This window comes from Saimiri boliviensis, chromosome 6 (genome assembly GCF_048565385.1).
Source record: "Saimiri boliviensis isolate mSaiBol1 chromosome 6, mSaiBol1.pri, whole genome shotgun sequence".
Taxonomy (NCBI): Eukaryota; Metazoa; Chordata; class Mammalia; order Primates; family Cebidae; genus Saimiri; species Saimiri boliviensis.
Genome location: NC_133454.1, coordinates 55,920,162 through 55,933,456, shown reverse-complemented (window position 1 = coordinate 55,933,456; position 13,295 = coordinate 55,920,162). Strand labels below are relative to the sequence as shown.

The 13,295-nt window shown below is 45.2% G+C and overlaps 2 protein-coding genes across 6 annotated transcripts in view; both read right to left on the bottom strand.

The window, feature by feature from the left end:
• Positions 1 to 1,833, bottom strand: part of ARHGEF12 (Rho guanine nucleotide exchange factor 12) — a 148,803-nt gene extending 146,970 nt beyond the window's left edge. For all 3 annotated transcript variants that reach the window (XM_003923590.4, XM_074400735.1, XM_010334424.3), the window contains exon 1: positions 1,661 to 1,833. In XM_003923590.4, the coding sequence (XP_003923639.1) occupies positions 1,661 to 1,692 (32 nt within the window). In that variant the 5' untranslated portion in view covers positions 1,693 to 1,833. The remainder of the gene's footprint in view (positions 1 to 1,660) is intronic.
• Positions 1,834 to 5,181: 3,348 nt separating this feature from the next.
• TLCD5 (TLC domain containing 5) lies at positions 5,182 to 12,404 on the bottom strand. 3 transcript variants are annotated; one of them, XM_010334427.3, is made up of 3 exons: positions 12,349 to 12,404; positions 10,085 to 10,284; positions 5,182 to 8,533 (listed from the first exon to the last, which is right to left on the bottom strand). In XM_010334427.3, the coding sequence occupies exons 2-3, from the start codon at positions 10,281 to 10,283 to the stop codon at positions 7,995 to 7,997; spliced, it is 738 nt and encodes a 245-aa protein (XP_010332729.1). In that variant the 5' UTR covers position 10,284; positions 12,349 to 12,404; the 3' UTR covers positions 5,182 to 7,994. The 3 variants fall into 3 exon arrangements, with proteins under 3 accessions (XP_010332729.1, XP_010332728.1, XP_003923640.1); XM_010334426.3 differs by having other exon boundaries at positions 12,335 to 12,392; XM_003923591.4 differs by having other exon boundaries at positions 10,085 to 10,273; positions 12,335 to 12,388.
• Positions 12,405 to 13,295: the final 891 nt, after the last annotated feature.

Sequence of the window (13,295 nt, the reverse complement as noted above, 5' to 3'; positions counted from 1 at the left end):
GCGATCTAAGTTATAAAGAGGATACAAATCCCAAGATTCTTTTTCCAAGATAATGAGAAGAAAAATCCCTGAGAAGCAATGCTGAAGAAAAATCATTACTTGAGGGCTTTTAAGTGATTTGTATGTGGAATGAGTTCATTCTGTTTCTATAAATTAAACACCTCAGCATCGCAATGAAAACCAACATTACATTAGTTCCTAGTAAGACCTCTTATCTACAGGCTCAACAGAAAGAGCAAGAATTGAATGAACCAGGAAAACAATTATCCCTACACCCGGGAAAGTGATTTCTCAGAAGCAAAATACCCTGAAAGGAAAAAAACGGGGATAACCAGAAGACAGCAAGATAAGCACTGTCAATACTTAAGTGTATTCTTGGAAAAATTAAACATTACTTCATTGAAAATGAAAAGCCATTTTGAAAAATACACAGAGTAAATATAAATACTTTAAATATTTAACGGACTCTTAAAGTGAACATTCATGTGACGCTGGAAAGCATCAACAGGAAGAGGAAGTTCTGTTTCTGGAGTAGCTGTTATGGTATGATAATGGAATTTGGCCCTTTTAAAATCAACAAATGAGTCTTACAATTGGGTAAAACTCTTCTTAGGAAATTAAACTACTTTGTGCAAAAGCACTATTGTTGCACTTTTCATCAAAGAGCTTTGGCACTCTAATTCAGTCACCTGATCTATTTTTTCATGATGTAATAGTTTGAAGACTGACTTAAAAATAAAGCAAGCTGACAAATTTGGGACTGGCATGCAGTGTCATAATTAAATTGAGAAATGAAATGTGGTGAAGAAATCAATATGCTTTTATCCCTTACCCTATGAAAAGAGTAACTCTTAGATAAGCAAACTGCACTTCAACCACACATGGTCTAGCTCAATTCGCCCCACACCACCATGCAACATTGATAAGTGCTATAAAGGGCAGACACAGAATTCAACAAATTAAGCTGCACGCTTATACTGTGCTTATGGGTTTCTATCTCTTAAACGCCAAGTGTTTCTGGAAGATGAAATATTTAAGTACAAGAAATAAAAGCAAACCCCATGATTTACCCTCATTTCTTCAGCTCCTGGACACTGTCACCAGCAAGAACTTGTGATTTACTGGTAATGTCAACATTCTGGAAAGTTATTAGATAATAATTAAACACTGTGCAGGTCAACATCTAAAACAGATCAAGTTCCCAGATGACCATGCAGTAGGCTCAACATTAAGTTCACAGGCAGAAATTCCCAAAATGTAATTGTCTTGAGAACTACCGCAGGACAGGGCTAAAACCGAAAAACAATACACCAATACCAAGCCGACTTCAGACACCGACCTTCACCCAAAATGACCTTCTCTTCTGATTTCCAGATGAGTACACAATCCCAATGCACACTACAGGCGGAAAACCACAATCATGGCTTTACCTCCCCCTTCTCCGAGAACAGGGAGGGAAGTTTCTCTCCAGAAAAACGACATTTCCAAAAGCCAATCAACTGGATAACTGGCAGCAACCCCGGTAACTGCACAGCTCCGAAACCACCCTCTCTCCTCCGCCTGTCAACTTCGCTGGCCAAAGGCAATCTGCAATCACCGACTCCCCTGCTAGGTCGGGCCCAATTCCGGGAGGCCGAGCGAAGGGGGAATTCATACCAACCTGTCGGTGATAGTAGACTGTGTGCCACTCATTGGGGCCCTTGGCGAGAGATCCTCCTTTTATCCAACTTGCATTTTACAGTAACACCTCCTCCCCACCCCCCGTGCTCTGGGATCAGGCCCAACTCCGTCAGGGACGCAAAAGTCCAACTCAAAACTCCATTCAGTCATCTAGACCATCCGAGTGGAAGAGGTCAAGGGATGCGGGTTGGAGCAAAACAACTTATCTCCCAAAACAAACTGAGAAAGCCCGGGAGCGAGTCAGTCCAGAGCGAGTCGAGATAGAAATCCTCCAGAGGCACAAGGAGAAACTTCCTCAGAAAGTCCGCGCGCCGTGGGAAGGGGACCCGGGACTGCCGCCGGGGCTGGGGCGGGATCAGCAGCTCAGGGACGGGTGTCGGCTCCTCCTCCGGAGTCTCGGGGCCTCGAACTCCCCGCCGCGGCAGGGCCAGGGCCCTCCCTCCCCGCTCTCTATCTGGGGCTGCCGGCTGCTCGTGGCCGCAGCGTCTGCCGTGTCTCCGGCCGTCCCGCGCCGGGCTCGCGCGGTTCCATGTCCCGGGCCCGGGGCTCTCCTCCTGTGCTCGCCGCCCCCACCAGGCTCCTGGCGCTGGGACGAGCCGCGGGCGCCGGGGGAGGGGTCCCGCGGCCCAAGGTGACAGGGACCCGGGTCTCTCAGCGCCGCGGACTGCTGCTCCCCATCCCTTTGAGGCCCGGACTCTTCCGCAGTCGCCAGAGGCGGCGGCTCCTCCCCGACGCTCCCCGCGAGGGGCGGGAGATGCCCGTCCGGCCCGGCCTGGAAGCCCTAGCCCCGGAGGCGGAGGCGGCGGCGGCGGCGGCGGCGACTCCCCGCGCAGGGCCGGCTCGCCGGGTTCTGGAGGCCCTCGCGGGCGCGCGCACAAACGACGGAGAAGGCCGGCGGCGGTGGGGGCCGCGCAACCGCGGGCGGGCGCGCGCGCGGGTTCCGGTTCCGGTTCTGGCTTCCCGTCCCCGGCCGCGTCCGGCGCGAGCTCGCGCTTCCCGTCCCCCACTGACTTTTTTGGCCCCCTCCTCTCAGACTTCGGGAAGTCGCCTCACCCGGGATCCCTCCGCCTCTCAGGCTCGCTCTCCCGCCCCCGCGCGACGCCTCCGCCGGAGCCCGGTTGGGGGGAGCGGAAAAGTAGTCCTGCGGGGCGAAGGGAGGTGGGGGACCCGTGCGGCCCCGGGAGCCCGACCCACTTCCCGCGGCGCCCGGAGCCCTGAGTGCCGAGACGTGCCCCTTCGAGTCCAGTTTGTACAAAGTCCGACTTTCACCACGGACCGCCCGAGAGCGCCCCCCAGATCCCAAGGATATTGTGCCGGGAGGCTTTTTGGAAATTACCGCCCCCCCTTGTCCAGGAAACTTTTATTCCCTAAGGGAATGTGCTCGGCGCTCCTGTTTCCTGGCTGCGCGCGGTCTGCCTGTGCCGGGCCGGCGCCCGTCGCTGCCTCCGCCAGCGCCGCCGCAGACCCGGCTCACCTGGGCACCTGCCGGCCCCGGGGAGGGAGCGCGGCGGGAGCGGGAGGCTCGGGGCTGCGGGAGAGCGGCTGGGGGCTGCGGGCAGGGCTTCTCGGTATAAATACCGCTTTTAGGCTGTTTCTGTCTTGGCAAAATGAAATGTGTTATTTGCCAAATTGAGAAAGCATGGTGCTTTCCATAGCGACTTAACAAGCGTGTTGTGGAAAGAAATGGGAGAAGAAAAAGAAGTATATGTATCCAGTAAATAGCATTACGGTTCTCTGAAGGGTTCCCAAACGGGTTTTCGGTTTCTTCCCCTACCGGGTAGAGAGATTTAGATACTCATCTAGTTTTGTGATTGCATAATTCAGTATTATGGCAATTTAAGTACTACATACAATACAGTTCTTCAGTTCTGCCTGCAAACGTCTAAAGTGGCTAATTCCCTTTACCCAACTATTTTCAGACTTTTGAGCTTAGACCTATGTTGGTGGCAAGGGATTTCAGCCATTTTGTGGAATCCAAGTAGCAAATCAAATCTAATAAACAATGGATGTGGAGAGAGGAAACAATTACCTCTTAACAATACTGTTGCAAAAAGTCATTCTGAAACAGTTCATGCAAGGATCATTATCCCCGAATAGAGGCATGAGCTCAGACTGACGTTAGTTAGAACGGGGTAAAAAAAAAACAAACGGAAAAGATAAACAGAGGCCAGAGACGACTCTTTATTGCTTGATTTTTTAGGTTCAAGGCACAGCCAGCTAATTTTGTAATGTTTATTTTTGGAAAGAATAGAAGCAGATTAGCCAAGAGACTTTCCTAATGATGAAACCAAGACACATTGCCACCTGCTGGCAAATCCTAGCATAACAATTCTACCCTGAAGACAAAAAATTGAGTGTTTACATGTAACTGGAATCCCATTCATCCATCTGTCTGTCTATCTATCTATCTATCTATCCATCTATCCATCCATCTATCCATACATACCCTGACCAAAATGCAAACCTTATCGCCAAACTTTAGAAAATCTTTCCTAAAAGTACTAAATATCTTATGCTCCCCTATTCTAATAATGTTACAGTGTAAGTATCAATTAATTGAACCCAATGACTCATCAAATCATGCATTTAAAAAATGAGTTCCCCTCTTCCTTTAATACTTGAAGGAAGCCTCAATACTTAAGCTTCAGGAATAAAACAAACTGGGAAAGTTTCCTAATTCACCTTCTCTTCCTTGCATACAAAACCTCTTGGCAAGCTGCTTTCAAGATCTTTCCAAACTTAAACAGACCCACGGTTCTAGCTGTGGGCAAAGAAGGCATTTTGCTGTGGGAAAGCTTCAGAAGATGGTAGGCCAAAGATTGAATTAAGCCAGCGGTTATTCATTCCAGAATTAATTTTTTTAAATGATGAAAATCTCTGTAGTTGCCTATAAAGCATTAATGAAAAAAAAAAATACCTGAAATCCTCTTTAAAGCTGCTGGTAGCTCAACTGTTCTAAAGACTATAGAATGCCTTCAGAAAGTCAAGCCAGTCTAGAACACCCTCCTCAGGGTCAGTAGTGCTTTACCTAGAAAAATGACATTGATGACCCAATCACTGCACATGCTCTTTGAGGAGGTTTCCCATTGGGGATTATTCTAAACCACAGTCTCATCTTCTCGTCCATTCTTTCAACATGCTTATTAAGTATCTGCTATGCGTCCCAGACTGTTTTAGGCATTGGAAGTACTGTCCTCAAGACAGGGCCCCCAGCTGTCTTCAGATGATGTTTCTGATGTCAACTCACTTGACACTATCACTTTAAAGGCAAGTGTCCAAACAGGTGGCAGAACAAGAAACAAATTAAGGTTCTTCCTCTCTCTTTTGGCAGACTGTTTTCTGTATGTCAATTGTTACCCCCGCCAAAATAAAAAATGAGGGACTGATAATAAAATTAGAGATATTCACAATTATGGATACAGGTCAACATTTCTACAGGTCAAAAGGCTTTTTTTAACATCTTAGCAAAACTACCACAAAAATATAAAGACAGACTCTGGATTTATAAAAAGTTGTTTTACTTTTATAAAATTTAGTACAAATCTTATGGAAATATAAATCCTTCTTGAACAGTGTTAGCTATCATTACATAGTAATCCAGTGCAAATGAGTACTTCATTTTGTCCAAGTATACCACACATTAATTAGCCCTTCATTTACCTGTGGTTTCAAAACTGAGCATTATCTTAACTGCTGAGTCATCTTCAGTTCACATTGTTCTCTCAGAGGTTTTTTTCATAGTTATTAGTGACATCAAGAAAAGCTGAAATGAGGGATTCCCTTCCCCTTACCAATTATTCAGATTTCTCACCATTGAAAACAACCTATATACATTCCAATGAAAGTGTCCCCAAAACAACAAGATCTGCAGTCCCTTCACTTCTGGGGAGTAAGAGAGAAAAAGAATTGGTACCAGATTAAGCCTGTTCATTTGTCTGGTATGGAACAGGTTGCACTGTGCCAAAATTCAAGAGCCAGCTTTTTTATTTTTTAAGCTCATGTGCCAAGCCACTCTTTTCTGCTAAGCTTTTGCTAAAATCAGCATTCCCCAGCATCCTACTTTGACTGCAATTTTGTTGGAAAGAAGCTCACCAGCATTTTAGGGGCACTCATGATAGAAAAAATAAAAAGTGGAGATTTAAAAAAAAAAAAAAAAAGGAAGTGGAGATGCTGTCAGATTATCTCAATGACCAGCAAAACTCTTTCATATTCATTTTTAAAGATCCACTGTTAACATGCTTTTAAAGTTACTGTTCCCTTAACAGTGATGACTTTACACCATTCCAACCACTCCCTCATGCCTGGTTTCTGTGGCCAAGACATCCATTTTCAAGACTGCTCCTTACGTGAGATTACCAGTGGCCATGGAATGGACTGACACTTCCTACTGACCAGCCTTGGCTCCAGTAGCACCATATGCTTGCTCACCCACTGAGCTAGTCAAACACCATTGAACTAAATAACATGGTAAAAATAATCAATAAATACATAAATACTTCATATTTCCATAAAAGCCCTATGTTAAAGACCTCCATTAATAAAATGCCACATAATTTCTCTGTGAAATATACAATAGGGTATTTCATTCATTTACAATAGGTTTAAACTCAGGCAAAGAATAAACAAGTAACCTATCCAAATGATCTGGCAAGTGAGTAGCGAAATTAGTTAAAACAACCCAGGAATTCTTGATTCTTAACCCCTTGTTCTAAGTTTATATTCTTGCTTGTTTTGGAGACTGTCACACTAAGAATTATTATGTTTTTTCCTTTCAAGACTGACCTTGTCATATTAGTTTGTCCGTAGAGTGGTACCTTTTTAATAGAAATAAGAAAAAAGAAAGCGTACTAAAAGGGAATGTATCTAAAATTTTTAAAAAAAAAAAAATTAACCTCACCCCCGAGGCCAGTACATACTTTAAAGTCTTTGGTTCCAGTTTGCAATACGTACAGCAGAGCTGAAATCTAAACTGCCATCTCAAGCACAGTGGAATCCACATGGTAAATCCCTATGGAATTTAGTCATAGCCTCAGATGCCTAGGAGATTAATGCACAAAAGCCCTGAGAACTGGCATAGTTTTCCTGGTAGGGCAGAATCATATAACAGAACTCAGTAAATTTCCCACACTTCATTCATCTCAAATCCAAAGCCCTAACTCTATAGGTTTTGTGCATCAAAGAGTTAACATAGCAGGCCTAAACTGCTATCCGTGGAGAGGCCTGATTACAGGGTTGGCCACTGGCCGGCATTTGGGAACTGAGATTTTGGAAGCGCTCCCACCATTAACTGATAAGACTGGCTTACTCTATCTGAATTGTTTGTGCAAACAATATGGCTTATGCTGGACACCTGTTTTCCTTTTGAGAGTCTTGAATTTTGCTATCCGCCAGGAAAAGGCTGCCTAGATGACCTGTCCCCAGTAAAAACTTTGGGCACTGAGTCTGTAATGACCTTCTCCAGTAGATAACTCACTCACATGTTGTCACAAATCATTGCTAGGGGAATTAAGCACATCCTGTGTGATCCCACTGGGAGTGGACTCTGGAAGCTTGTGCCTAGTTTCCCTAGACTTTGTCTCAGGTGCCTTCTCCTTTTACAGATTTTTCTTTGTATCTTTCACTATGACACTTCACATAGAACTAATCAGAACTATGAGTAAGACTATACGCTGAGTTCTCCGAGTCCTCCCAGAGAATTATGGAACCTGGCAGTGGTCTTGGGGACCTCTAGCACAGTTGGTATAGGAGGTTCGGTAAGTAATGCCAGTTTCACTCTCGCCCTCCTATCCCCCTCTGTTTAAGCAGAACTAATTCCCCGATCAGATGTTCAAAATGCCAAAGGTGTGTGTCTTCCTGAAAGCCCCTCACTTTATAGTCAATGAGGTAAACTTAGATAAATTGCTACATGGAAACCAGAAATCAGTGTTTATTGAAAGAGTTACTTCTCAAAGGAACAAGAAACGGCACTAATCTTTTTCGAGTTCCTTTCTAAGCTGCCTGAACATCAAACCTCCCAGGGACAGGAGGACCCAGGGTCACCACAAATGAAAACAAATGCCTGTAGTACTCACTTCACAGTTCTGACTTACTCCCAACTACCAAGGAGTATTCTCACTTTCTACAATTGTGCCACTGTAGAAGTTAGTGTTTTAATACTGATATATGCTCGGCTTGAAGACTGACCAAATTGATCAATAAATTTAGCCCTTTTTTGAAACCTAAGTTTGTTATAAGCATAATTCCATAACAGTCATATTTCCAACCTGGTTCCCATGGCTGACTTAACCCAATCCATAATCTGGAGCAAGGCTTGGCTAGTGTATTTTGAGATGTCCATTGTGTTTCAGCTGCCGTTCCTCACTCCGCCTGTTTCTCCAAGCATGGTACTTCTTGATGCTTTTCCTCCATGCAAAGCGCCAGATGCTAAACATAAAACACCAAGACACAGCATACATTGCTACTCCCCCAACCTTCACGAACCACTTAGGCGTGGGGGAGACCATTTCACAGAAAAGGAGGCGAGCTCCTACACCAATCCTTACTCCTGTGAACAGAGCCACAAAGAGGAAGTCCACAACATCTCCAGTGAAACTGTGATAGTGCCCTGTTTCCCGGAGAAACCAGCGCATCTGTAGCAAGGGGTTGGTAAGCTCACTTCCAAAGAGGACTGCATTGACCTCTGTGCCAGACTCCCCAAGCACAAGGGCCATGATAATGCCCAGGATGCTCAATGTGTGGTGAGCCAGCATCAAGGCACCCTCAGACTGGAAGTAGATGCACCAGCCCAAGTCGAAGATGAAGTAGCCCAAGGTGAGACACAGAACATGAACTTGGAGAGGTGTATTGGGTGAGCCTGAAATAAACCAAGACAGAAGCAAATTGAGTGACTGGGAATTGTGCTACCTTGCACAGGGATCCTTTGTTGTTGTCTTTCAAACCTTATTGAACATTAAAGAAGCAAAAACAATGGCAGGCACGTGCTTTATAATGAGAACCAAAGAAAGACTAAAATATAAAATCTAGGTCTTTATCAAACTAAACTATGTTCAGACCCCAGGAAATGCTGTTCTGATGAATCAGACTTCAGTGAGTTTGCATCCTTCAATGAATGCAGCCAATAATCTCAGTGTCCTCTCTATGGAACAGCATAAAATCCAGTTATTTTGTTCCTTTAATTAAAATCCTAAACTATTTTTTTTAACACTGCTAAAGGTTTAGTTCCAGACTCTTGAGTCGTTGTTTCCTGAATGTCAGATTTTTTTTTCTCAGCTTAATGGGTTAGGTTATGAACACTCAGTGGCCCTAATCCATCCTGAAAGTAGATTCTGGAGAGGGCCCCAAAACTGAGTGTGTTCTCATGTCCAGGAACATAGGTTTCAAGGACCTGACATATTTGAAACCGTTTAGAACCTTCATATAAAACACAAAGCTTATCAGTTGCTTTCATCAGTTTGACAATTTGGGGGAAAACTCAGAAACTCCATAAGAGAATCTAAAGAAATATTTTTAAAATTATATTCCAGGGGAGTTAAGGGCTGCATTGTATCCCTCTGCCCCAAATTCATATGTTAAAGCCCTTAACCGGTAGTACCTCAGAATGTGAGTGTATTTGGAAATAGGGCCTTGAAAGAGGTAATCAAGTTAAAATGGCGTAATTAGAGTAATCCAATGTGACTGCCATCCTTCAAAGAAGGGATTAGGACACAGATATGCATGCGTGCGTGCACACACACAGACACACACACACACACACACACACACACACACACACACACACAGAGTGGGTGACCATGTAAAGACACAGTGGGAGGGCGGCCATCTGCAAGCCAAGGACAGAGGCTTCAGAAGAAACCAAACCTGCTAACACCTTGAACTTGGACTTCTAGCTTCTAGAATTGCAAGAAAAGAAGCGTCTGTTGTTTCAGCCGCCCACTCTGTGGTACTGTGTTAGGCAGCCCCAGCCAATTAATACAAGGGGGAAAAATTTTTATATTTATGAAAGTAACACTTGAACATCTCCTCTTAATGCAGACATGGAAAGATGATGTCTTTTGAATAGACAGTCAAGTAAAAGTTGCAAGTTGCCAAAAATATGTATAATACAGTTCTATTTGTGTCTTTTGGCAGGGGGTGGTGGTGGAAGATGTTGATATTGGCTTTGTGGTTTTTATATTTCTGATTAAATTGCAACAAGCAATTTAAATGTTGTTTTAAAAGTAGAGTTACAAAAAGCAGAAACAACAGGTGACATAAACAATATCAGAGTTAATGAAGAAGACTGAGGATTGCAATACAAAATTATAATGGGAGTTAATTTTCAATATTGTACAAATTCTGTTTTAAAGTTACATCCTTCTAAGACTACCCCAAATCATAAATCCCTAAGGGAAAATCCCCTACCTACCTGGGTGGGTAAAAGGCCATGGGCCATCAATGAAGCCAATATAAGCAGAGAGGCCTATGGAGAGGACTCCATGGGTGAAGGTGACCAGCCGGCAGCTCCACTCATAGCTTCGGCGCTTATTCAGGTGGCAGAAAGAAATATAGAGCGAGAGCCAGCCACACAGGCTGCACAGCACCTGCAGACACAGAGCTAATGCCATCCTATGATGAAAAGACCAAAACCAGAAAATAAAGGATGTACCCTAAGAAAACAGCATTGGGTCATTTTGTGTATATGTCCTCATTTCTGTTACAGAATAGTTCAAAAATACTGCCTTGTCTTATCTTCCTTATCTACACAGGCAAGAATCTTCTAAAATATGGCTGTATTTATAATTCCAAGTTCCTCCGAGATAACATGTTAGCAACTGGTGAATGTTGTAAACCAGAAACCAGGAACTGCACTCCGAGTTGGTAGGCTGGCATCACATTTTATGATGAGTAAATGTCAATAATAACCCTCCAGTGATGACTGACCAATAATACATGGATAATAAAGCACATGTATTAAATAATGCCTTCACAGTTCAAAAGCCCCAGTGAAAAGTGCTCATGAAAAAACAGAACGCGGCCACTTTGGTTTCTGCTAGAGGTCACATGACACATGACAGTTTAATGTGGTTTTAAGCTGATACTAAATTCAGCTGAGGTTTGGATTTGGGTCACAGGTTTACCAGTCAAAATCAAAACTTGGGATAAACTTAAATATAGAACTGAACGAAGAGTCCAGACATCTTGGAGGTTGGGGGAAAATCCTGGCTTTATTCAGTTCTGAAATGCAACCCAAAGATTTGCCAACAGTGAGGCAAAAGGATTCTAACATACAAAAGGTGGGGAGTTTTTGTTGAGATCTAAAAATATCCTTAAGGCAATTATTCAGCTAAAAATGCAGCCAGAATGCTGTATCTTGGAGCTTTTACTAGTGACAAATACATTAGGACAAGAATAACTGTAACTGAGTCAATTTAGTCACACAGGGCTAAAATCTAAAAATGACCAAGATGTTGTTATTAGTATTCATTAGCTCCTCCATTGAAAAGTACAAATAAAAAGTCAAAAACATTTCAGATATCTGTTTCATCTCAGCAGGAATTTTCTGCATGGCTATGCTTACTGCTTAACCTTGTTCTGACCAGCAAAATAGTATCTGTGGACGTCAATACACAAGCCACTCCCAAGAAAGCTATCCAGAGAGGGCTTTATGAAGGTCGAGTTCTGTACAGCTTTCATCTGAAATCAGATTTCCATTCAAGAAAACAGTAGATGTCCATAATAGTCCTGGGTTCCAATTCTGTCTCTGCCCCTAGAAAGACTAGCCATAAGAGTGTGGGTAAATCACTTTAACCTGTAGAATCCGTTAAAAAAAAAAAAGAAGAAGAAGAAGAAGAAAAGAAAAGAAGGAGGAAGAAGGAGAGGAAGGGAGAAAGGGAAAGAAAAGAAAGAGACTAGGACTGAGGATCTCTACAGTCCGGTCCAGTTCCGACATGAAGTTCTGAGATTAACTTTGTAAAATATCAAGGCCAATTCTTAGAGTAAGGGCCAGAAATACAAAGTGTCCCGCGTGAAAAGAACTGCCCTCCCTTATCTCCTTTTAAAGGCCAGGGTCACTGGCCAGTAATGCGGATCAGCTCATTTGGATATGCCAATTAGTATTTTTAGAGTCCTTTTCTATGAATCCTAAATCCTTGGCAGAACAGAGAAAACAGTAGCCCATTTACAAACACTTAAATAAAAGAACAGACATTCGTAAATGGCAGGCACCACTCCGTGACCTTGGGAACTCCCTGTGTGGGTTTCAGCTTTTTGCTCTCGGTTTTTCTCAAAGAACGGAAGGGTATTTGGAAGGCCATCGCCGCTCCAAAGTCCAAGGCTCCTCTCCCGGTTTCTCCCGTTCCAGGGGCAGGCTCACGAGGAGGAGCCTTGGAGCAGGCGTGGCCGGCCCCGAGGCCTCGCAGGGACGGCGATCGCATCTCCGCGCGGCGGTGCCCGAGACGCTCGGCCACGCCTGGACCGGGAGCCGGAGCCAAGCACCGTTATCCCTGCATCCCGCCGGCGCCGCAGCCTGGCGCAGGAAGGCCCCGGGCGCCCGAGGCAGGAGGAGGGCCGCTCCCCCTCGAAGGACAACCTGGGCCCTCTGCCGCCTCCTTCCCCACCGATGGGCCGTGCAGGCCCGGTGCCCACCCCGGCGGGGCAGTTCGCGCCGCGCTGTTACCTGGCGGAGCGTACCGGGAAGCCTCGGGCGCCCGGGCGCCCGCAGCTCGGGGCCCAGACAGCTGCAACAGGAAGCGGAGGAACCAGAGCTGGAGGACAAGGCTGTGACGGCGGCGGAGGAGGAGCCGGGGGTCTGGGGGCACCTGCTGGCTGGGAGGATGGAGCGCAGAGCCGGGGCCCGGCCACCGACGTTCCGAAAGCGGCCGGGAGGGTCCTCCTTCTCTGGCCGGGGCGGGGTGGCGGGGGTCAAGAGGGATCTAGCGGTGACGTGAGACCTGCGGGCCGCTGCTCTTGTTTAGCTGTTGTTGTTTGTTTAAATCATGATCCATTTCTCCCCTCCCATCCAGAGACAGCTCATCCAATCATCGTGTATCGAGTACCTACTAAGTGCTGGCACCCTCACTAGGCATTGTTGGGGAAGTCTGACATTGTTCTTGCCCTCGTGCTTGAATTTAAGTCGTGGAACAGGAACTGATGAGCAGGAAAGGGCTCAGGCCTGAGAATTAGAAGTTACAGTATTCCAATGTCAGCCCTGTCTCCAACTTGGCAGCAAAACATAAGGCTTGAGAGTGGATCTTGCTTGGTATGTGTTTGGGCACGTTACTTTTCTGTTGCCTCCCTTTCCTTGATCCGCGGAATGGGGTTACTAATAATATCTATCTCATAAGGTTATTTTGAGAATTTTTAGAAATTACATATGTAAAGTGCTTTGAACAATGACTGGCACGTGGAAGTCACTACATAAATGTCAACTGTTTTATTTCACTTTGGGTAAATCTTTTTCTTCCCTGGGTCTATTTTAATATGGAGCAGAGTAAGTTTGAGCGGTAAGAATGGAGACTCCAGGCCGGGCAAGGTGACTCATGCCTGTAATCCCAGCACTTTGGTAGGCTGAGGTGGGTGGATCACGAGGTCAAGAGTTCAAGACCAGCCTGGCCCAAATGGTGAAGCCCCGTCTCTAC

What these genes read in the sequence shown, in the direction of transcription:
- TLCD5 (XM_010334427.3), bottom strand. Translation starts at nt 10,283, where the DNA reads ATGGCATTAGCTCTGTGTCTGCAGGTGCTGTGCAGCCTGTGTGGCTGG. An exon ending in ATGGCCTTTTACCCACCCAG is followed by an intron (nt 8,534 to 10,084) that starts GTAGGTAGGGGA and finishes GGTTTATTTCAG; the next exon opens with GCTCACCCAATACACCTCTC.